The sequence below is a fragment of the Anopheles gambiae genome, chromosome 2 (assembly GCF_943734735.2).
Source record: "Anopheles gambiae chromosome 2, idAnoGambNW_F1_1, whole genome shotgun sequence".
NCBI classification, from domain to species: domain Eukaryota; kingdom Metazoa; phylum Arthropoda; class Insecta; order Diptera; family Culicidae; genus Anopheles; species Anopheles gambiae.
In genome coordinates, this window is record NC_064601.1 from 56,470,586 (window position 1) to 56,493,916 (window position 23,331).

A 23,331-nucleotide genomic window follows, 5' to 3' on the forward strand; every position below is an offset into this window, starting at 1 on the left:
TTTTGTTTTTAGAGTCCTCTCGCTCGTAGTTTCATATTTGTTTTGTGGTAGTAGAGACTCGTCTAAAGCGGCTTTGAAATCCTGTTGAACAGTATTGTCCCTTAGAGAGTACGTGTTGAGCCGAGGCTGCGTGTTTTCTACATCCCCATTGGCGCTGGAGGGAACAAGTTGGACTGCGAAAACTACCGTGGCTTTACCATACCAAATGCCGCCTATGAAATCTTCTCTCAACTTCTGCTCCAACGGTTACTACTCCTGGCCAAAAACTTAGTGGACTATATTTTATTATACACTTATAAAACCCAATTGGGCCGGTCTGGTGGTACAGTCGTCAACACGTACGACGTAACAACATGCCCGTCACAAGTTCAAGTCCCGAATAGACCGTGCCCCCACAAGTAGGACTTGACTATCCTGCTATGGTAACAATAAGTCACTGAAAGCCAAGCTCACTTCCACTAGTGGGTACAGGCAGGCCTTGACCGACAGTGGTTGTTGTGCCAAAAGAAGAAAAAGATCATCACGATAGTATGCGGGACGTGCAAATGGTCTCAAGCAACAAAATTAGCATGCTTTCTCGCTCTGCTTGCTTTCATGGTCTGTTGTTTAGTGTTCAATTCCGATGAAACGAACGAGATGTGCGGTCTGAGGAAGGAAGGGGCATGGGATGCGGTCTAAGGAGCAAGTAAAAAGCTGTCCACCAATTTTGGTGACAATTTTTTGGATCGGTGGCACCAACAATTGTTTTTCGAACACATCGACATCGATGAGGATTCCGCCAAACCCACCGTTCAATGCATGCGGGAGACTTGTGTGGTCGAACGGATTAGAGGTGTGATGCAAGCGATTTGTTCTTTTCGTTGGCCGGCCCATGTGAAGAGGGAACAGAGAGGGGGTAAAGAGATAAATATTTTCATGAGGCAATAGTTTCAATAGAGTAAAGAATAGTTTTTTTTTTACTTTGACTTTGACGAACATATATCAACGTTTTACAGTGAGCATGGAGAAAATTCTTTTCTAATAAGGGCCGTACAAGCAAATCGATAGAAAAATACGAAAATTAATTATATTTTAGTAAAACAGTTTTTTTTAAGTTTTTAGTTTAAAAGTAGTAAAACTCGGTCGGTAGTGTTCGGACAGGAGCGGAGAAAAAATATACTGTCCGCGGCCTCACGGCCTTTCATTTGAGAGGACGGACGTCCAAATCGGATGGTAAATGGCTGAGTAAATCAACTCAACGAATATGATTCAGACTGAATATAATAGTTTCAAACCTTAGTTTGAAATAGTTTTTAACATCCGAACAAAACGGAAAAAAATTTGGCATTTTACAATTGATAAGTCAAATCAGTACAACATGCTCAAATTTAGAAATCCCAATTTAGAAAATTTCTAAATCCGGTACCGTGTATCTCGGGGACCGCCTGTATATTATTATTTTTTACGCCACCTTCTATTCTCACCTTTATTCAGGAAGCAGTTCAATCTTTTCTTTCGTATTAGTTAACATTCATTGTGTATTCACATTCATACTATGAAAATCTATTTGTACGATTTCTTTGCTCTCCAATCTAAAAATTCATCAAACTCTTCATCGGCATCATCATCATCATCCTCACGATCATTGTCATTGGCTGTTTGAGCAGGTTGGCCCGTCCCTTTAGCAGGACTGGAGGACATTTCTGAGCCTTTAACTCCTTTCATGGTCTTAACTTGTTCTTTCTTCTTTTCCAAATCCAACACACGAGACCAGTTGCGTATTTGTTCATCTATCTCCGCAATTTGTCTTTCGGCGGTGGATTCCTCTTGTTCCTCACTGATAATGGCCATGGAAATGTTTGTTGCCTCCTTAATTTCTTTCTGAAATTTTTCCCATTCCTCATCGTTCGGGTCTTTATACTCCTGATTACGTGCTTTCGCATCCATTTTCGGATCGTCAAAAAATCCTTCTGGTAATTTTTCCTCATCTGCCACTATTAAGGAACCACCAACATCTTTTTCCGTATGATCGAGATCCATCGGCTCTCCCACCTGGTCACGATGCTTTTCTGGCAGTTTTATGTTGACAAGATCCTTACGGATAGAAGAGGGAGCATTAGCTGAATTAGCAGCATCATCGAAAAAGTCATGTGGTAATGTGTTCTGTGTTGCTCCCGTCTGCGAGGAATTCTTCAGTATTCCTTTAATCTTTTTCACAGGCACGCTATCAACACCCGTGTCTGGATCGCCGGTTCGTTTCAGATTCGCGTTGGGAGCGTTTCTCAGCTCCACACTATCAACTGCGGAACCATCCTTGAGCTTTTTTGCTAACTCATTGTTTTCCTTGTGCTGCTTAGAGTGTATGTGGACTTTCCAAACCGCAGCTGATCGAACGATCGACCGACAAAGAACACACATTAGTTGTCCGGCATCGTTATATGTATTGGAGGAATCGACAGTTAAGGAAAAATCTACTGTATGTACTATGTGTAAATATTATATATGAAATGTGTTCAATTGTTTTACCTAAAAACCTTCGCGAAATATTTTGTTTTGGAAAAGGATATTTTGCAAGTGGAGATTCGATGCGTTTCAACTCGCTGTCGGACTGCTGCTGTTTGGCAGCTTTTGTTTCACTCATTATACGCCTCAGATCTTGCTGAGAGTATTTCTTCTTGGAAAACTTAAAAGCGGCAGACATTTTCGAAACTTCTTACGGGCCGATAAATGGGAAAAACAAAACTCAACTTCGCAGAGAATATTCCGGCCAGTTTATTTACCAATAATGCCCTGACAGTGGATGCACAGAGTGTAATGTTAGGTACAACTGTTTGAAGTTTCCTTTATTATCCAAAGGGCAAAATCAAGATCCATAAAATATTACAAGAAGACCAAGGTTCATATAATACTATAGCTCGGTCATACAATATCACGATAAGATTTTGCCAAATCGTTTTAAATTTGCCTGTACAACGAGCCATCAAGCCAAAACCTGTATGGATGGAGAAAAGGGAAGTGTTGTCAAAAATGGTCGCAAATAGTTTATGGTTGTCCAGACAAAACAACTTTTCTGACATAACATTGATATACAGACGGTCCCCGAGATATCTCTTACACCGCTTCTAGACGACCAACTTTGATACGGCGATAAATTTTCTGCGAGCTCTTTGTGCTAATAAAACATCTTAGTTTTAGAACAAAATGTAAGGCAACCGTGATTGTCGCGGGTTTGTGATTTTTTCACAGAAAGGCAACGCTCGCGTTTCGCGACATTACGATCGAAGTTAGCCATACTTTCGTGCTAAAACAAGGACGGTTTGACATATGGAAAAAATCGCCAAAAGTTGTCACGGAAGATTTTTTGGGCCGTCTAGAAGCAGTGTGACAGGGTTAAACGGTAAAAAACAAACACATTTCTCGCCACATGAGGCAAAATCGTGTGGGTCATAGATGTGACCAAGGCCTCACCATCAACGGCAATTAAGGTTATTAACAATAAAAGATAATCAGTAAAATATATATTTTGGGGTTTTATTTATTTTTATCATTGGTACTTCTACTATTTAAAATATTTTCTAATATGTTTGTCTCTTCTGTAAATCTATTGTATAGACATCTTTTTAAAAGATCACACCGTTCCGCCGCAGAATCCGTCCTGCCATTTTGGCATGCTTCAATGTTATGACATTTGTAAACGCTGTCAAATAACAGAGAAAAAAACCAAGTGTGGTGCTTCCGATTATAGTTTGATTTCATTATTCCGCATTGCCGGAAATTTGTAAACAGTAAAGTTGTTCTGGACGCAATTTTTAGACATCAGACATCCAAATGGCCGATCTGGAGGCAGTAAATGGTGTCGACGATGCGAACGACAAAAAGCAAAAGAAATCGTCGAAGCATGATGGTGGAGCCGCCGATTTGGAAAGAGTGACGGATTACGCCGAGGAGAAGGAGATCACATCTCACAATTTATGTTCAAACGTATGGATAAATCTTTTGCCCTAGTAGCGTACATGCTGCAAATGCTGTTTAGTGCCATTATTATTAAATCGATCGTTTGCCTTTTCTTTTAGGCTGCAAACTTGTTTGAAGATAAACGCAACAAGGAAAATGAAGAAAAGCTAGCAATAGAACGAGAACTACAGAAAGTACATGTGAAAAAGGAGGACATAGAATTGATCGTAAGTATTCAGTAGTTTTAAAAACTCACGTTAGAATGCCTGATACGATAAGATTGGTTGCAGATTCGTGAAATGGAAATCACTCGCAGCAAGGCGGAACAGACTCTACGCGTGCACCGGGGCGACGTGGTAGCAGCCTTAGAAGCGCTGATAAACTAAAAATCTATGCCGTTTGTGTTCCTTTCCATACACTATATGAAGTGCGCCGCTGGACGCTTAAAATCTAATAAAAGAAGTGCAAAGTAAGTTCAAAAATAAGTATGAGCGGAAAAGAAAAGAAATTGCCTTCTGTAAACTATACGCTTTAGATCAAATTAAGTCGTACAAAAAGTCGATTTAAATTTAGTTATTCTAATTTTTTTTATCAACACCCTTTACATGTAAACCGTCTTATCATTGCTATTGACTAGAGGAATATCATAGCATTCTTCCTTGGGACGTCCATTCGTTTCACCATTATCGGAGGGTTGTATGATCTGTGGCTGCGATGAAGTGAGTTTATCGGGTTCGAACGCATGATTTGTTATGCCCTGAAGGTTACTGGAGGTGCGATCGGTTGGCAAATCCATGGATAGTGCATGATCGGTTGTGGTGGTCGTGGGAATATCGATTACTGCTATTCCACTGCTCGTTCTGTCAGTTTGTTCTTGTGTGTAAGGTGGCGGATTCTCAGCTAGAGATATCTGAACAAATAGATGAAACATATCACTATTGGATGTCGAACACCCCAAGTCTTGCATGTGGTTTATGGCTAAATATAGTACTGTACCGTATCACCATCGTACGCTGGAGGCGGGCCACCTACGGGGGCAGGATTGGACTGTCTATCGGGCTCGACCGATGAACTCTGCTGACTGATCTGTCTCTCCGTTTGCCTCTGTTGGTACTCGTAATTATGCCGAGTTTCATATTTGGGTGGACGATCTCGTAAGCGCCTAATGACGCGTTGTTGTATGGATGATAAAGAAACTCGACTAACAACAGATTGGCGAAATTCGCTCTCGAGCACTTGATTGTTGCGTCTGGCGGAAATGTAAAAGGAAAGGTTATTTACACAAATGTTGTTAAATTGATATGCGACAGTGTTCAATCGCGGTTGCCAAAGCCAAACCTGGAGATAATTTTTATCACTATCTAGAAAAAGATAAACGAACACATCAGACGATCTTACCTCAGACGATTACGGAGTGTTTTGTACAAGAGAAAGCTTAGAGAAATCACACCAAGCACCATAGCAGTTGCCAGTGCAACCTGAGCAGCGGTCAAGAAGAACAAAGACTCCTGGCTGCTGTGAAGAAGATTTACACGATAGACACAATTTCATCATTGCACATTGTTATACACACTTCTCAATATACTTTATAAGACTATACTGCTCACTGATTGAGCCGGTTTTACAGAAAACAAAGTCCAGTGACGATCCGTTTTCACATACTTACATGCAATTTCCATTGCTATCCAAAGAACATCTCCGGCAAACGCCATGATAACAGGTAAGTGCATCGCTGATACAACAACCCCGGCAGTACTGTCCTTCGGCTGGGCAAGGCACACATTGAAAGGATCCTTGATCTTCGAAGTGAGGTTTACACTCGCAGAAGCTATCCTCTCTGCACACTTCAGTTTCCGCGACACAAACTACAGCACCACACTGCGTCAAATTATCAGTTAGAGCTGCAAACGAACAAAGAAATCACTCAAATATAAAATAATAAATAGTATAGCACACAAACCACTGCATATTGCTATGACGGCGTAGCAAGTGCACCCGCATACCTGCGTGAAATGGGTTCGTAGTGGTTGTGCCGCTCAATGCCGGAAGCCAACTAAAGCAAACAGCCAGCATCAAGTACGCTATCTTAGTAGTGTCCATTCCAAAGTGTTGGTGAACCGGGATAACATTTTTTTTGGGTGGATCAACTAAAACAGCATATTCAAAAGTAGAAAATTAACTTTTCGCCGGATCAATTGCAAAACATGCCTTTGTGGAAGAACGGTGTTACCGTTAGCATGCAATATGCCACTAATCACGATCAAAGTGGCGATAGAGGTTTGAAAATACGAGCACAATTGGGGTGATTTGCAGCGGTATATCGATGTATTGTGTTAGCTCATTTGTTCTTATCATAATTACGTACTTGGTTTCCCGATTGATAGAGATAGTACGCAACCGTCGAACGTTACGAAGACGAGTGTATCATTTGGAATCCAAAATAACGTATATCAGCGAGCCAGAATGGGGTACGCTGCACACGTAGTCGTGTTTACTACCTCTTCTACAATAAACCTTCGACGACTACGGCGAAACGCTGAACGAAGAAACGCGAGCACTACATCAAGTCCGCTCTCAAGATCCCACTAAAATTCCCTGTACAGCCCATATGAGGTGAACCCCTGGACTAACTGGAAAACAATGTTTATCGAAAAGCGCAAACGTTGCTATCGCCTTTCTGATGATGGGGCATAGCTATGATGATGGGGCATGGTATCAATATCTTGGGCGAAGATAGTAACAGGGCGCTTATCAGTTCCTCAGTTCCTTTCTTCCGCGCTTTTTGACACACTGTTCTTCTGCCCGTTCCTCTTGCCTTGAATATCGATAAAGTGTCCGTGGTATGTGCTTCAGGTTCGTGATTATTTTAATGTTTTATCTGCTTTACAAAAGTACAAAATTTAAAAAAAAATTATACATGAAAGAAAAATGGAAGAAATAGGAAATGTGAACCATTGTCAAAATTATAGTTGTAAGTGTGGAATTGCATTGTAATTAAGGTGTAACTTGAAACATCAGAAGCGCTACAGATTAAGCTTATACGACTAGAAAATCGAATATCCATAGAAGAAAAAACGAAATCTCCACACAGCTTCATTGGTTTGCTCAATAGATGGCGATGGCGTATTACAACAACTCATCGTTATATTGCTGTCCTTTTCTTGCAATGTGTTTCGACAAGTTTCATCTTAATCACGACCTACAAAGCCTTCTTACTTTCTGAGCAAAAATCTATATGAATAGTAGTGTAGTAGTCAGATACCTGGGTATCAACACCAATGACAATTACTCAAATCTCACTTGATTCTGAACAAACGGTTCACATTGGAGTTTAGTATTGAAACAATAGTATTACCGTTCTAGTTCTAGCGATGCGTAACTTCAATGCGCAACCATACAACAGTACAGAGGGAATGAGAAAACTCTCAAAGCGAGGAAAGCGCTCCACTGGTTGCGTATCCCACCAACAGATGGCAACACCAGCTTTTTTGCTTTTTTTATAATGCATGAGTCGTTTGCCGTCTGCTAAACGAAGTCTTTCTATATTCCGTTTAGGTTGAGAGCTTGAGTCGTTAAGAACCCGCTTAGTGGTCGTTTAGTGGATTTGTGGCACTTGGGTTGGATATAAGACAGTTTTCGTTCTAATCTAATATGCAATTTAAAAGATATACGCTTTTAACCACGAAAAACATCATTCTTCCATACAAAATGTGTGGCCTACATAAGACGGTTAAAATTCGACCCAAATGTAAAATATGTTTTTAACTTTTACAATTTGTGTATCAAATTAGTACACTTTGCTCAAAGAACTGTAAAAAAAATCGTGCATATCTAAATCAGCGTATGAAGACCTTATTAGACAGAGGAAAATACTGTCCCCAAGCGCCACAGATTAAGCTTAAACGACTGGAAAATTTAACATCCATAGAAAAAATGAAAGCTCCACAGCTTCCCCAAATAGCCAGAATTGCTTAAGCAGCTCATTTTGGCACGCTAAAGATCGCTGCTCTAATTCGCCTTTTGCAGTAGATAAACAGCATCAAAGTTCTATGTGGGTCTTTCAAACAGCGCCTAAGCAGCTTCTTTATGCCACGATGCCAGGGTTTATTTTTCTTTGTGTTTTATTTGCAAGCAAGCGTCATCGATGAAGTAAACAACAAGATTTGTTTCGTTTAAACACATATGCATATTTTTAAATCTTTTGTATTGATGAATTACACAATATTTTACACAATTTACTGATAATTCACAATCACTTCACTCAATATTCATTCTTCAATTAACGAATCTAACTTGTGCAGCAGCATTGAGATTATTGCCGACAATAATCTTTGACACTTTGACAAGAGCCACCTTATACCGATGTCATGCATTAAAAAGCTAAAAAGTTCCACCAAGTTCAGTACCCTTTCTTAACAAGCCTTCAAGTTCCATCATGAACCCTACTCATAGTGCTAATCAGCCGCAAAGTTCCAAAGAGTACCATGTGCCTGTTAAAAAGCTCCATAGTTCCGCAAAGTACCGTCTATCTCTTAATTAGCCACAAAGTATGACATCGGAACGATTTTTCGTTAAACAGCCCTAAATCAGCTATAAAGTACGAGCTGGCTATTTGGGTCATTGGTTTGATCAATAGATGGCGTATTAAAACTAATCATTATATTGCTGTCCTTTTCTTGCAATGTGTTTCGACAAGTTTCATCATGATAAGAAGACCTATATAGCCTTCTAACTTTCTGAGCAAAAATCTATATGAATGGTCGTGTGGTCAGATACGTGGGTATCAACACCAACGAGCATTACTCAAATCTCACTTGCTTCAGTGCTGGTGGTTTCCGTTGGAGTTTAGTATTTAAACAATCGTATCGCCGTTCTAGTTCTAGCGATGCGTAACTTCAATGCGAAACCATACAACAGTACAGAGGAAATGAGAAAGCTCTCCTCCAAGCGATGAAGCTCAGCTGGTTGGGGTATGTCACCAACAGATAGCGCCACCAGCTTTTTTGCTATTTTCAGAATGCATGAGTCGTTTGCCGTCTGCTAAACGAAGTCTTTCTATACAGCAATTATCCGCAGTACGCGATACTCGATATACGCGAATTCGCAGTACGCGATTCCTCTAAATTTGACAGCTCTATGTGTTTTTTGCAAATATTTTAATTCTTTGAAATATTTTATGCTATTGTTGAATTTTCTAGATGTTCTTAATGCATTTTGCATTAAATTTGTGCAAAAGATACCTGTTTTATAACAAAAAACTTCAATGCAAAACTCTGTGACGCTGTATTTCAACCCTTGAACCGGTAGTGTAAACTATTTTTCCATAGGAATCCGCTATACGCGAAAACTCGAGATACGCTATTGCGCTCGGTCCCGTGCGATAGCGTATATCGGATAATGACTGTATTTCGTTTAGGTAGAGTGTTTGAGTCATTTAGAAGCCGTTTAGTGGTCGTTTAGTGGATTTGTGGCACTTGGGTCATTTCTCGATTGACAATTATCTGTCAAACTTAGACTTTGGCACAAAAATATCTCTCGTACGTGTAATAAGGCAAGAGAATTATTTTGTCACCTTTCACATTTATTATTTAATTTATTGAATTTTAGGGTTTTATCTGTAAGACTCATTCGTTTTTTCCCATTTTTGTTGTTTTTATTCATCATTCACAAGAAATTCAATATGCTCTACCGACATTGATAGTAAAAATCTACTCTCGAGCAAATCGGAATTGAGCATGTCAAATTCCGATTTTCCGACTCGCATTTATCTGTCAAACCATGTTTGAAGGATAGATTCCAAAATCGAATGACAGGATTTTCCTCCGTTTAATAAGGCCTTAACAGGTACCGCGTATCTAGGGGATTACTTGTACCTCGTATCTCGGAGACCGCCTGTATTTAAAATTTTAAATGCGATTTTCGCAACAACCTGTCCTATAGAAATGGTGACTGTCATTTGACAAAGGGGTTGTTTAGATGTTGCGATTCATTTCGCAGTAAAAATACCAGCTTTCCCAACTGGCCATATGGTAAAAAACTCGAACGCGGCATACCGACATTTTTAACAACACTTTCTTCGCTGATGACAAGCATCGCGTAGTTCGTCGTCCGTAACCATAGCGAAGGAAAGTATGTTTTCTCGATCCTACGAAGTGTTGTGATAGTTTTACATGCAAAAGTACGTTCCATATGCGATATTCCATCGATTACAGGATTACATGGCAACATTGCATTGCATCGATGTGTGATCCTGATGCGTGGTGAAATGATTAAAGCAATTTACTAGTAATGGTACGTCTATCGGATTGAGTTTCTAAGCAAAGTGAAAAAGTGGTGATGAATGATTCATTTGCATTGCTTTCCGTTCGAGTCACGGATGTTCACCAATGTTAAAGTTATCGTGCAGTATTGTTACTATGTATTAGAATGCATTTTTTTATGTTCACCTTCATACCGACCAGACGAAGGCCGTCATATTCCGTAATTCAGTGAGAGAAGTCAACAGCGGTGGGTTGGTATAGGGTTGCTTTGTTGAATTCCGGGGCATTGTGCCGACTTTCGTTAGTTTGTTCCCGTTTTTCAAGATTGCTTATGTGTTCGGTGTCACTTTACCCCGTGTGGTAGCCATAGAGTAACCGGCAACATAGCTGCGGACTGTTCGGAAAAGGCTGTTGCAGCAATAAAAAAATCTCTTCATACTCTGCTCGCTTTGCTATCGTATTGCTTGGGACACCTTTCTCTTTATGGATTAGCTATGGCATAGCAGGAGGAAGTGCAAACCCTGCTCTGCCGCGGATCCGACTCCACAGCATCTATATCGAGCATAGGAAACCTGCAATGCATTTCCAAAAGGAAGTGTGAGTGAAAGAGGGTCAACCGCGAGATGTGTACCGTCCGTGCAAAGATGAGAGAAAGCGTTTGTTTTTCTTTTTCATAGTGAGATTGTGGTGAAAATTGGTGTGAAGCTCATATGACGGTGTACTATCGAAATCTGCAAACTATGTTGGGGGATGTGAGCTGCTATGTTGTCCCAAAGGAACCATGTGTGCGAATATACATGTTTACCAAACAGTGTTTTTTTTCCTTAATCTAATTTGACCTCGCACGACACAGCTGTGCAGGAGTGTGCTCACAGGTGACTGAGTGAATGGTGCATCTTTTGCATTCCATAGGTATTGCATTTCCCTTTGCATTTGTATGGGTGGGAAGTGTTTAGTGGTTATGACTTTTTGAGTATTTAATGAACGTGTTTTAAATATAGTAAAAGGGATATCGATTGTTTACAGCTATAACCTTCCGTTCCTCTGTATGATATGTGATATGTATTATATTATTTTTATTCCAGTGCAGTAATTATACGGTCTCTGTTTTCGTTCAAAATGCAGCAATGTCACCAACAGTTGCTTCAGTGCAGTGCCAGATTTTAGTGCGATTAGCGAACAAATCGGAAAAGCTATAAGATCGCCGACAATATGATAAATTAAACATTAAAGTAATACGCTCTGTGATCGCAGCTCCAGTACGCAACTCGGTCGTGTTCAGTGCCGTTTTAGGTGTTGAGCAATATTATTTGCTGTTCGACTCCCTACTCTACCGTGTTAATGTGCATCACTGACCAAAAACTCTAAGTTAATCGCGAGACACAATGCAGCTCCAAACACTGGGGTACGACACATTCTGGTTGTATTCAATATCGGCCGTTGTAATGGTCAGCATGATCACCACGATATTATCATGCCTCTGCTGTCGGCGGAAACAGGAGATGAAGTAAGTAGCGTTATGAAACGTTTTCCAGATAATATTATCCTATTGTGTGTGGTGTGTGTTATGAATAGTGGTATCTTGTAAACTATCAATAATTTGGCCGTAAACTTAAAGGATCAGGGGGTGAAACCGTGAGTGATTACGATTATTATTCTCAGACTCTAACCGACATTAAATTTTCAATCGTTAAATTTCGTACATTCATTTAAATATTTTAAAATATAACACATTAAAATAAATTGAGTGTATGAATTCAATGTAGTTTTACATTATAGTATTCATCTGATAATATTCGATACGGAGTGGCAATCATTTATGTTTGTATGTGTTTTAGTTTTGTTTTAATTAATTTAAATTTACAATATATGCTGTAAGTTTGTGCCTAAAGTACTGCTAAATTTGAATTTTTGAACGCCTAATTTGTTTTATAATAGCTTTGAGTCTACTGCCTACATGAACTAAAGTTTTTATGCAAAAGATCTACATATTCTCCCCGAGATTTGTTCGAATCGCGAGTGTCGAATTTTCGTGGTTTTCAGCCATAGTTTTGATATCTATCTAATTTTTGTCTAAAATTGCATATTTTTGCTTGTTTTTGAATCATTCATTTTCCAATTAATGTGCCAAACCAGTTTAAAAAACGTCAACAACGATACAATGCGATGGAAAATCGTAGCCACATCATACATTAATCTATTAATAAATATAACACTGAATGACTGAAGACTACTTAATGAATCATAAGAATTACAAGCATGAAAAGTATATTTGATAATTTGAACAGTCGCACTCTGTTGTAAAAGCTTCTTATCTGATCTCACACCAGAGACATGCATAAATATTCGATTTTTAAGTTGGTTATTGTTCATGTTCTTTTTGTTATTTATATGTTTTTATTATTATTATTTTGGTTTTTTATTATTAGTATTTATTATTTTGGGGTATTTTTAATTTTTTCATAAGGTTTCATTGCAATGTTTTTTTTTGTCTTTTTTTTTTCTTTCTCACTGTTTGATGTTTGCTGGATGTTGTGTGCGTGTGTGTATATGGAATTGGTATTTACGTGTGCTTGCATTTGGTCTGATAATGTAAATGGGCGGTACCGCAACAACATTGAACAAACGTCCTTCCCATCAACCTCCCCTCAACATCGCGTTGTTGTTGTTGTTGATGTTGTCGTTGCTGTGGACTCCGCAAAATCCTGAAGAAATGATCTGCTCGGGCTGGAAGGTATGGTAAAACTCACAAATCCTGAGGACACCCTGTTACCCACTAGCTCAAACATGGCAATAAATGCATCAGCCAGCACTGCAAACGGTGCAAATGGAATAGCTTCATCAAACACGGCTAATCTACGTCCTGCCAGTGTTGGCGGTGCTTTCGGTTCAGATATTGAGAGCAGCAATAAAAGGTTTGTCAATTTTCATTATTTTGTCATTCTTTCGTATGTGTACGGATGTATAGGTAATCAAACATTATTCTTGACTTAAATTGAATGAATCTTGTTAAGTAGAATGAACCGTCCGGGCTAGATTAGTATTGACTAACTCTTTTCTATTCCATTCCCAATCCCAGGACTTCCAATGCTCCTCATCGAAGCCTTCCAGATATACCAATCGCCGAACCCACCGGTGATAACAATTCAGAACTGTATGCAACCGTGGGCGACAAAGTTCAGGATCTTCCGCAGGGAAGGAGTCGTAAGTATTTTACGTTATATTCAAGAAGGATGCAGGAAGGAATTAATTTACCCTACCAATCAGTGAAACCAATACCGAATAAACTATTATTTTTTCGTTAAAGTGTTAAATTTATAAAGAATTTCCGTTTACAAAACAAAAAGTAAACAAAAACAACGCATTTCTAATGTTGTTTACCTACGTTTGTATTATGTTTCCCGAGATACGCCTGTATTTGGGACCGAAATAATGTTCAAAAGCCGTAAGCCGTTGGCGTAAGTCGAAATAGTCGTATGTCGAATATCTGTGAATGTAAAGAGAATAACCGAAATGGAAGAGTCGGAATCTATGATATCGTGATTTTTATTTGAAACAATGTTTGATATTGTTTACTTAACTTATGTATAATTAATAAATTTTACTCCAAAAGCCGTTTACACATTTCAATTTAGTTTTTATTATACAACATACAAAAATAAGAAAAACCCGCTTTTAATATATAATTACTATTCGCAGCATCGGCCAGTTTGAAAAAACAAACCAGTGTATCGCAACACAGTTCCATCAGTCAGGCGGATGATATAAGTTCTCCTTATGCACGAGTCAGATCTCCGCCACATGCATATGACAAATTGCGCCGCATGGAACATCCATACGCGCAAGTAGCACAGGCTGGATCTGGTGTTGGCGGTAATGTGTACGATGGTGGCACTAGTGGCCCTTCTGGAATAGCAAACCGTTCAAAGCCGCGGGACGGCGATGCCGATGACGATGAAGACGAAGATGACGACGAACTGATGAGTCCTATTTCACGCCGTGAATCGACGCAGAATATAGAGGAACGAGACACTTCAACCGTGGTAAGATTTTGATCATTCGCAATCGGCACAGTTTTTGGAAGGAGCATGGTATTTGAAGATCTATTTTTCCCCATTTTAGGATATTCCGGCTGCGTCTGCAATTGCTGGACGTGTTTCTGCTAGTCAAGATTTACCATACATGACTCCTCCCATTGTTCAACCTTCAACGCAGCATTTTAGTGGTGATTCTCAGGATTCCTCAAGTGAGTAGAGGCTTGCGAACGGAATCATTATAATTTGGATGATTGCTTATGTAATTATTTCGTTTTTCACAACATACAAAACAGAGGGCTACACAAGCATCAGTGTGAGGGAACCGTTGGCTAACCTAATGCCACAGAACATGCCCAACCAGACCACGGCCAAACGAAGACAGGTATTGGGCGATTCGCACTATGCTACGGTATCGGACGATTCGGACGAAATGTACGCCGCGATTGATGATCCGGGAAATCAAGGTGAGCTGTACACTAGCGGATCGGAAACGTACGCACAAATTCAGCCTCCGAATGCAATGACTGTATCAGTTGAAATAAACACGGGGGCATCGAGCCGGCCTCAACCTCCACCAATGCAAACGCTGCATGCTGCAATGAATGATTCCCTTGATTCAGCCGGCAGTTCTACTAGCACCAAAATGAATTCCACAACGCCGAATCGGCTTAGCAATCATGGCAATATGGTAACATCCGGTGACGAGCATAGCCATGGACACTTTACCTCCTCATCTGCCGGGACTGAGGGTGGTTTAAAAGCACAAACATTTGTTCAACACTCACGCCAAGCCTCATCCTCGAGTTGTACTAGTTCAGTAGGAAATTTGGGCTCACCAAAGCCGGAGAAACGACAAGCAAACAGCCCTTTACCTCCAACGCCAAAAACATTAAAACATCAAGCAAATAATTTCTTCAACACTTCGAACCAGTCGATGATTGGATCTGGTAGTGTAGCGTCATCAAACGCTACGTTAATAACCTCTGGACGTAACTCAGTTGCCTCGGTGATTGAATGTAGCGGCGGTGGATCTACAGCAATCAACAGGGAAAACACTGTTAACAAAACTAGTGCAGATATTGATAGTACAATGCTACCTAATGGTGTTCCATCCGGTAGCAAACAGAAGAAAAGTCCATCGAAGGATTTGGAAGGAATGTATGCAAAGGTATGCTATCAATAATTTTTCATTAAATGTGCCTTTAAGTCTAAAAAAATAGCAAAATGGAAGTTTGTATAGGTTTTTTTTGGATAAATGCACCGGGATTCTGGATCAATCTCTTCGATAACTCCCAATGATAATTTTTAGAGGAGGTTTTAAATAGCTTATCTAATCATTTTTTTTCTTCTGATTACGTTTCAGGTTATGAAAAAGAATAAGTTATCAAAAGTTCCATCGCAAAATTCATCTCCTGTTCCACTGCGCAAAGACGGCTCAACCGATGAGCAGCACCTGAAGCAACAGTTCCTGTCAGACTCGGATATGTCTCAGTGTAACGATAGTGGATCATTGTACGGTGGCTCACCCAGTAAAAATGTGATCGGACCACAGCGTAATAGTACCGGTAATTGCCAAAATAAGGACCCTGGATATGAGACCATTCCCGGCGACAGCATAAAGGGTATGGAAATGGCCCGTAAATCTGCCGACTATGCGCAGATTCAAAAATTGCATCGCAATCACGCAGCTGCTGGTGGGATGACAGTTGGCAACGTGTTGCCAGGCGGTGATGGAAATTCTTTGAGCGCGTTAGTGGCGCAAGGTATTGAACAAGTGTCGCTTGGTTCGCTGGAAATATGTTACGGTATTGATGAGCATTATGAACGATCTTTTACAGCGAACGCAGAACCAGGGTACGAAAGTTTGCCAGACACGCGTGGGAGCCTCAACGACCCTGGATATGAAACGCTCAATCGTGGCTCAAACCGCACAGAATCGGACTCTGACCCAAATTACGAAATATTGCGTCCAGCTAGCAGCAAACCATCTGCTGCGAATCAATCATCAGCGACACATAATTTGAGAGGAAACGCTGAGGACACCAGTCGTGATAGTGATGGTTACAGTAGTATACGGGAGACCGACAAAACACTCCATCAAACTACGAGAAATGGGACAAGAAGCCGATTGAATTTCGGAGTATCGCGAGGAACGGCAGATGATGAAGATGCGGACAGCAATACGCCAGGATACAGCAGTATCAAAGAGAAGGATGATTACGATCCCGGGTATAGTGTGATATCGGAACGGAAAAATCCTCCACCAGGTCATGATTATGCCAGCATAACGGAAGAAGCAAAAAAACGAAAACCAAATATTAACAACAATCTAGAACCGGAAGACGAGTCGGATATATATTCCAGCATACCTCATACCGCGTCCGGTACACTGACGCTTCCTTCACCATCTGCGTTAGTGGTAGGTGGTGGCTCTGGTCTGGGAACGGGTTCATCGGGGATCTCTGGTGGTATTATAGAGACCGGTGTCAACTTTACACCCATGCCCGACCGAACCGGCTCTGTAGGTATGGGAACGCTTTCCTCATCTCCAGGATATTCCAGTATTTCGGAAACTCGCACCACGCCCTCTTCAACCGATGGAGATGGTGATGGAAGTACAAGCTCCCCGGATCAGCTGATCGGATACAGTAAGCATAATAGCAACACCAATACCACGGTAACGACCAATAACAGTCTTAGTCGAATATCGAGCAACTACGAATCGCTCACTGGAAGTGAATCTGATCCAAACTACGAATCAGTGAAATATCTCAACGTCAAGGAAAATCCTTACGAACGATTGCACAATGAAGCAGTCGGAGGAGGTGGTGGAGCGGCAAGCGGTGTAGAATCTGTTACTAAATCATTAACGAATGATTCCATTACAACTGATTCGGATACTGCAACTCCAACGCCTGTAACCCAACCAGTGTTACCTGCTGGTGGTATCGCAATCGTCCGCAGAGGTCCGGGCACACCGGATAGTGATGGGACAGGGACAGCGGCGGTTAGTGATTATTTTCAAGTTTGATTTGTTTTAGCTTAGATCGTCCCTTATCCCACTATAGAACGCATTCGCTGAGAAGTGATTATTTTATCTCAGACAAATTTTGACTTTATTTATTTATTTAAAACTAAATCCTTGTTATCATTAACATAAATTTCAAACGAATGACAACGTTGGATGCGATGGGTTGTAGCGATTGCCATCCACACCATCTGATAGGAGTAATGGAAGCATATAGTAGTGTGGCTTGTGGTAACCACAGCGTTATAGTGCTTCAACCCACGATATTAACTAACTGTCCAGTCTTTAGGCTTCGGTGATTATTGCAATGCAACTGTGCTGTACCATTTGTGTGTAATATTACTTGAACATTTGATGTAAATTGTGCCTGTTAAGAAAAACAAACAACTAAAAAAACACGCACACATATAGAGTATGGGATAGCAACTGGTAGGAGAACGAAAAGCACTGTATTCTTTTTCTTAATTCTTTTTATTAGCACTGGAGATAGCATTTGCATGCATATTGTGTGCGTTTAGTCGTGATAGGTACATTCACGCGGTTTTTGAGTACGAGGAAAGGTCGAAGGCATTTCTCTTCCACCAAATTCATGCAATAAGGCATACTTGGAGTTCGGAGTATACAACGATAAAAAGAGAAACATCGACTATGATTAAACTACAACTGGACTGATCGGGAAGTATCCCCAGTAAGCATCCCACCATATACAGACAAGAGGAAACAAAAAAATAATTTCGTACGTGTATTGGAGCTGATTGCTTGTAGAAAATGTCGAGAATTTGTTCGATCATGTGATTTACAATTGGAGGAAAGTATCTTTAGGCAAGGGATAGTGAGCATTGCCACAACGAAAACTTTAGCTAAAATAAGATAGGGGCACCGGTTTGGGGAGGAGAGTCTGTTTTCTGGAAGTTAAATAATTTCGCATCTTCGATCGTTCCAAATCATTACCTGGATAGCATCTTTTTTTTTTATCTGTGAAAGTTCTGCAATCTGTATTAGTAATTAGTAATAGTAACCTACACTTTAGACAACAGCAGAACATGAAACATAAAAGCTCTGCTGCTGTCTTCTACAACAACGTCTTGCAACGCCCGTAATTATGTATGTTGATTGTACATATGCCAACTACGCGCTTCCTAACGTTCACTGTACCTTTATGTATCACTCTTAAAGAAAGTATTGTTTACCACCACCAGGGAAAATATTAGATTAATTATTGATTTTGTTTATCTTCTTTTTAAACCCGCACGGACCAAGGTGTTTTGTTTGTTTGTTTATTTGTTTTTTTTAATAATACTGTTTTCCGATCAGCATTAATTATCGATTGTTGTTACAAGCTTTATATTATTATATTATTAATATACGTAAGCTTTAAAGACGTAAAATATTTTTTGTATTTATATGACCTATTCTACTATACCATCGGCAATGTCTGCATAGCTAAAATAAAGAAATAAACATTACTCATATAATGCGAGAAAAGGGGACAAAAGCAGCAGCACCCAAAACCCCCCTTTCCTGGGTTCAGGGCGCAGAAGCAGCATGGTGTTGATGACACTATTACGTTATTATTACTTGTTTCATTCATGTTGGTTGTTATTATTTTTTGTGCTTTGTTCTATTTTCCGTGCTTGGTATGCAGCATATTCTCCAGTGGTGGGTAATGCCAGACCGGAGTGTTTGAATACATTTAGGGAAAAATTATAAATAGACCTGAAGTCGAAATTATGTTTTTTTTCTGCACAACTTAAATATTCCAGCATAATAATTTAAGGTTAATGAATTAAAAAAGAGCGATATATATACACATTTAAAAATTACTGTTCAAACTTTAACATGAGAAAATGAAAAGCAATTTAACAATTCTTATACACAACGTTACAAAAACAAGATGCAAAGCGAAAGTTTACGAATGAAATTTATAACCCTTTGTGAATAAATGTAAAACAAAATGAAGATCTAATTAAATTGAATACTTACGAAAATGGAACAGATGAATGTTTATCTTTTCTATATGGAAGAAAAATCAATACATTAATTACCTCCTTTAACACCTTCGCCCAGCTATGCACTCAAATAATGCCTTTATGTCGATGGATTCTTCACTAGAGTGTCGTGTTTATTGTTTATTTTTCCTGTATCGTGGTGTGTAACACATTGCATTGAATGTATCATGAAAACGCCGACAAACGAACGATATTTTACACATTTTTGTTTTATTAGCCGAGACACTTACTCTTGTTTTTAGATCAATAATAATGAATTTCAGAAGTTCACGGGTGGGCACAACATATCCGCTATCACTATCTGCTTGGTTTGGACTTGTTTTATCTGAAAGTTTGTCATCTGTATATTTCACCCTCATACTTCACTTGACCTGAGAATTGGAATGACTGATTTTTACTGATCCCACGAGATTATGAACATAGTTTTCCCTACAAAACACCGACTCCTTGAAGCTGTGTCCTTTGCTGGAGGGGTGTATTGAACAAACCTCGTCGTTTGAATTGCTCCATGAAGAATTTTATATTACCTGCACGTCAAACACGTGTTGTCAGTCATTTTTGTCTTCCGTACCATACCACTCACTAAAATAAACGGATTACATTCTTTCGCTAATGCGGACCCTCAGTACCACCAGCGTGGGAATGTTGATTCGATAAGCGGGACCGATTATTGGCATTACAACCCAGCATCGTGAACCGATGGATTTTGATGAGAACATCGCTCCATCGATATCACCAACGCCGCTGCTGTGTGGATTGTCTAACCCTATAGCTCGTCGTGCGCTTCTTTGGAACCGTTCGATTGCTCTTCTTGATATAAGCAAGCTGCCGGTGTTTGCATGCGATACTCGTATTCACAACGGTTCGGCTCTGTGACGGATAGTACCCTGGTGTCGAGGCCACATTCCAAATGCACCACAGCAGACCGCTGAGGTCCATTCCAGCAAGGTGCTCCGTTCGAATATATCATCGCACTGTAGTCACCCGGTCCGTTCCATCGGTCCCAGGTTCCTAATCTAAAAGACAGTCAGTATACGTGTTGTTTAGTTATCATTTTGCCCTTTCCCTACTACTACTACTGCATTGTTGCTTTATGCATACCTTGTTTCGGCTCCACCATTTCGGGGCTGCTGGATCGCCTTGTCAAACGGACATAGTTTGTACACGTACTCACGATCCTCGAAGTTGAAACATTCTCCATTTAAGGCAGCAAACTCTTCATCCTTGCCGTAATCCTTCTCCAGCAGCTCCTTAATGCTGCGAATTTCCTGTTCCATCTCTCTTACGTGACGATCCGCTTCTGTGTACTGGTTACGCGCCTCGTTCGCCTTATTAATCAGTTCCTGTGTCGCCGGATCATATTCAACTGGTGGCTTTTCGCCTCCGCCTGCCCGTTCGACCTCTCCTTCGCCGACATCCTCCCCGTCATCTTCCTCCTGCTCGTCCATCGTATCTTCGTCTTCCTCCTCCCCGTTGTGCGGTAGATAGCCTTCCTCCACGTAGGAGGCATCTTTTACGGCTGGATCATGTTCGCTACCTTCCAGTTCGTAGGTATCGGATTGCAACTCCGCTTCCTCCGTTTCTTCTGCTGTGCCTTGGGGCTCTTCACCTGGCGGTTTAAATAGCCCGGAATCCATCATAAGGAAAGGTTTGATGCGCGGCCAACACAAGGTTACGAATGTTTCGAAGTCCACCTGATCTCGCTCGTCTAGGAAAAAGCGAGCTTCATCCTCCGTTACCGCACCGTCCCGATTGCGATCGAAAACGATCCTCGTTTGCAGTTCGACAAGCTCGAGCATTTGATTCTGATTAGAATCATATTTCCGGAATGTTTCTTCCGCTTCGTCGCGATTGTTCACAGCGTCGGCCTCTTCCTTCATTTTTTTCGATTCCTCCTCACGGTCTCGGTATACCTTCAGGGCCGCATTTTCCAACTCCTCCGCTTCTGTTTTCAATGTTGCCTTCTCCTGTTTCAATGCTTCCGCCTCGGCACGATTCTTGTCGAGATCGGCCAGCCGGGCCCGCTGTTCATCCTTCAGTGAGCGTCCTCGCTGGCTCATTTCCAACCTTAGCTGGTTGCCCGTCTTGAGCATCTCGCTACGTTGCTTTTCACGCATTCGATCTTCCTTGCCAAGTTCGCTGCATGTGTTCGCACAGTTCGCCTGCGAAGCATACTCGTCCGAGGCATCGCAGCAATCACAGATTCCGTCGTTTACTCTTGAACTGGGGATGTTGAGTTGCTTGTAGCCGGCATTAGTGCAGTGAAAGATGCCACTCGGACAAGCGGCCGTACCCGGCTCGTCACTACCATCGTCGCAATCGCAGTAATCGTCGTTGATGTTCTCCCGGTGAATTATCTTTTTACCATCGAGACATACAAACTGCCCGCTACCGGTGCGGTCTTCGTACAGACTAGCTTGTGCGATAGAAACTCCCCTAGGACGGGGTAGCTCGGTGAGCACTAGAATACCAAAATTACAAATCGTAGCCAGCAGCAGCAACCAGCCCCCGCTTCTATGTTTGGGTGACATTTTCCTACACTGTTCGGTAATTATCTTGCGCGTTCTATACCTAGAAATAAGAAATATTTGCACAATTTGATTGTATATACTTATACGACTTTTGCTTACTTTTGCTAAACGGAAAAGAAAATCCGGCTCGATGTACATAAGTAAATCGCTAACCTTTTTCTTAGCAAGTTGGAAATAGCCGAATCGTCCCTTTTCTGTCATTTTGACAGTGCAAGCATTTCGTCGATTACAGCTGCGCAGGCACCAACTCGTACAACGAATAATGATTTTCGTGAAGCAACATTCTTAAAATTGCACCTTTTGTATGTTAAGCATTTTATCAGTACGATATTTAAAAATAAATAGATAAATAAATGAATTGAATGACTCCATGACATAGAGGCGTGATCGGACAATACTTATGCTAAGAGAAAAAATAAGTTTAGTTTTCGGCAAAATACGTCTGAAGTTGTTGTTGTTAGTATGGTTTAGAGAGGCTTTGGCTCCTGCGGAGTTCTTTCGCCTTACGTCTGAAGTAGCATGTTTTGTCGCAGGGCTTTTGGCTAAAATTTATTTTCATCAGATTCTTTACTGAAAGATAAGCTAAACGCACAGAAAAACCAATAATTGAAGTAAAATTTACTTTTACAGACGGCCCCCGAGATACACAGTTAATGGGGACCAAAAAACGACCGCGTATCTCGAATTTCCACGTAAGTCGAATCTCATAATTTCCAGCCAAAACATCACTAATCTTCGTGTAATTTTGGAAGTAGGTGATGGTTTTAGGCACCATATTAATTATTTGATGTGATTCTGACTGAATTTAACAATTTTACACCATTTCAAATGGGTTTTAACATACAATCAAAAGGGTAATTATTTGGCGTTTACCAAATCAGTACAGTCGGTCCCCAAGATACACGGTACCTCTTATACGCGGATTCGGAGACACGTGGTTTTCGCGGTGTTGGTTGCCAAATAAAATATGTCAAATCCCATAGATTTTTCATGTTCGATGTCGTGTTCGATTGGTGCTAGAGCGCTGGGTTAGAAAACTGCGTATACATGGTTTTCCTATAGAACTTACAATGCGGCACACTTTTTCGGGCATCCCAAGGACATATAACTTGACAGTCAAATTTTTTAAATTTCATGTTTTATGTTTTTAGATTGTGCATCAATAATTAATTCGCTTTAAAACTAATAAAAAGCCATTACAGATTAATTTTTCAAGCCTCAAACAGCGGGATCTCATAATAAAAATAAATAAAAATGTAGGCTGTGAAGTTATATGTCCCTACGGTGCGATAGTGTGCCGCAGTCTTGCGATACAAATCCGTAGACCCCGGTATCGTCAACGTTTTCAAGTATCCCTCGGTCATGAGTTCTATCGAAAACCCCTGTAAGAGGTTCCGTGTATCTCGGGGACTACCTGTACAGTGAATTGAAACATATGAATAAAAAGTATACAATATTTCATTAAACACAAACATAGGATGAGCAGAGGATTTTAACAAAATTTAAATTATAAAATAAAGTCAATTCTAAAAT

At 40.5% G+C, this 23,331-nt stretch overlaps 5 protein-coding genes across 22 annotated transcripts; 2 read left to right on the forward strand and 3 right to left on the reverse strand.

The window, feature by feature from the left end:
- Nucleotides 1-1,520: 1,520 nt before the first annotated feature.
- Nucleotides 1,521-2,728, reverse strand: LOC1275929 (zinc finger protein 830). Its single transcript, XM_061646372.1, has 2 exons — nt 2,547-2,728; nt 1,521-2,419 (listed from the first exon to the last, which is right to left on the reverse strand). Exons 1-2 carry the CDS (start codon nt 2,678-2,680, stop codon nt 1,543-1,545), a joined length of 1,011 nt encoding a protein of 336 aa, XP_061502356.1. The 5' UTR covers nt 2,681-2,728; the 3' UTR covers nt 1,521-1,542.
- A 934-nt stretch (nt 2,729-3,662) lies between these two features.
- LOC1275928 (huntingtin-interacting protein K) lies at nt 3,663-4,891 on the forward strand. 2 transcript variants are annotated; one of them, XR_009765434.1, is made up of 4 exons: nt 3,665-3,960; nt 4,053-4,160; nt 4,224-4,402; nt 4,571-4,891. XR_009765434.1 is itself a non-coding variant. In XM_315218.5 (3 exons), the coding sequence occupies exons 1-3, from the start codon at nt 3,808-3,810 to the stop codon at nt 4,317-4,319; spliced, it is 357 nt and encodes a 118-aa protein (XP_315218.4). In that variant the 5' UTR covers nt 3,663-3,807; the 3' UTR covers nt 4,320-4,418. The 2 variants fall into 2 exon arrangements, 1 of the variants encoding a protein (XP_315218.4); XM_315218.5 differs by lacking the exon at nt 4,571-4,891 and having other exon boundaries at nt 3,663-3,960; nt 4,224-4,418.
- LOC4576922 (uncharacterized) lies at nt 4,492-6,073 on the reverse strand. Of its 2 annotated transcripts, none has more exons than XM_061650301.1 (5): nt 5,937-6,073; nt 5,600-5,834; nt 5,332-5,445; nt 4,930-5,182; nt 4,492-4,843 (listed from the first exon to the last, which is right to left on the reverse strand). In XM_061650301.1, exons 1-5 carry the CDS (start codon nt 6,031-6,033, stop codon nt 4,535-4,537), a joined length of 1,008 nt encoding a protein of 335 aa, XP_061506285.1. In that variant the 5' UTR covers nt 6,034-6,073; the 3' UTR covers nt 4,492-4,534. The 2 variants fall into 2 exon arrangements, with proteins under 2 accessions (XP_061506285.1, XP_001237639.4); XM_001237638.4 differs by having other exon boundaries at nt 5,332-5,448.
- A 3,889-nt stretch (nt 6,074-9,962) lies between these two features.
- Nucleotides 9,963-19,251, forward strand: LOC1275925 (uncharacterized). Of its 15 annotated transcripts, none has more exons than XM_061650310.1 (9): nt 9,963-10,224; nt 11,279-11,700; nt 12,905-13,108; nt 13,273-13,397; nt 13,893-14,236; nt 14,316-14,439; nt 14,524-15,398; nt 15,594-15,993; nt 16,069-19,251. In XM_061650310.1, the coding sequence occupies exons 2-9, from the start codon at nt 11,579-11,581 to the stop codon at nt 17,259-17,261; spliced, it is 3,387 nt and encodes a 1,128-aa protein (XP_061506294.1). In that variant the 5' UTR covers nt 9,963-10,224; nt 11,279-11,578; the 3' UTR covers nt 17,262-19,251. The 15 variants fall into 15 exon arrangements, with proteins under 15 accessions (XP_061506294.1, XP_061506286.1, XP_061506292.1 ...); XM_061650312.1 differs by having other exon boundaries at nt 9,974-10,224; nt 11,319-11,700; XM_061650313.1 differs by having other exon boundaries at nt 9,976-10,111.
- A 207-nt stretch (nt 19,252-19,458) lies between these two features.
- Nucleotides 19,459-22,098, reverse strand: LOC1275924 (glucosidase 2 subunit beta). Of its 2 annotated transcripts, none has more exons than XM_061650318.1 (3): nt 21,952-22,098; nt 20,369-21,838; nt 19,459-20,283 (listed from the first exon to the last, which is right to left on the reverse strand). In XM_061650318.1, the coding sequence occupies exons 2-3, from the start codon at nt 21,796-21,798 to the stop codon at nt 20,034-20,036; spliced, it is 1,680 nt and encodes a 559-aa protein (XP_061506302.1). In that variant the 5' UTR covers nt 21,799-21,838; nt 21,952-22,098; the 3' UTR covers nt 19,459-20,033. The 2 variants fall into 2 exon arrangements, with proteins under 2 accessions (XP_061506302.1, XP_315213.4); XM_315213.6 differs by having other exon boundaries at nt 21,898-22,074.
- Nucleotides 22,099-23,331: the final 1,233 nt, after the last annotated feature.

Coding starts and splice junctions, on each gene's coding strand:
- LOC1275929 (XM_061646372.1), bottom strand. CDS start 2,680: ATGTCTGCCGCTTTTAAGTTTTCCAAGAAGAAATACTCTCAGCAAGAT. Junction 2,420..2,546: donor ATCGAATCTCCACTTGCAAA/ATATCCTTTTCC, acceptor TTCCTCCAATAC/ATATAACGATGCCGGACAAC.
- LOC4576922 (XM_001237638.4), bottom strand. CDS start 6,033: ATGGACACTACTAAGATAGCGTACTTGATGCTGGCTGTTTGCTTTAGT. Junction 5,835..5,936: donor TACGAACCCATTTCACGCAG/GTATGCGGGTGC, acceptor GTTCGTTTGCAG/CTCTAACTGATAATTTGACG. Junction 5,183..5,331: donor ACACTCCGTAATCGTCTGAG/GTAAGATCGTCT, acceptor CATTTCCGCCAG/ACGCAACAATCAAGTGCTCG.
- LOC1275924 (XM_061650318.1), bottom strand. CDS start 21,798: ATGTCACCCAAACATAGAAGCGGGGGCTGGTTGCTGCTGCTGGCTACG. Junction 20,284..20,368: donor AATGGTGGAGCCGAAACAAG/GTATGCATAAAG, acceptor ACTGTCTTTTAG/ATTAGGAACCTGGGACCGAT.
- LOC1275925 (XM_061650302.1), top strand. CDS start 11,579: ATGCAGCTCCAAACACTGGGGTACGACACATTCTGGTTGTATTCAATA. Junction 13,398..13,892: donor TCTTCCGCAGGGAAGGAGTC/GTAAGTATTTTA, acceptor TACTATTCGCAG/CATCGGCCAGTTTGAAAAAA. Junction 14,237..14,315: donor AACGAGACACTTCAACCGTG/GTAAGATTTTGA, acceptor TCCCCATTTTAG/GATATTCCGGCTGCGTCTGC.
- LOC1275928 (XM_315218.5), top strand. CDS start 3,808: ATGGCCGATCTGGAGGCAGTAAATGGTGTCGACGATGCGAACGACAAA. Junction 3,961..4,052: donor CTCACAATTTATGTTCAAAC/GTATGGATAAAT, acceptor CTTTTCTTTTAG/GCTGCAAACTTGTTTGAAGA. Junction 4,161..4,223: donor AGGAGGACATAGAATTGATC/GTAAGTATTCAG, acceptor GATTGGTTGCAG/ATTCGTGAAATGGAAATCAC.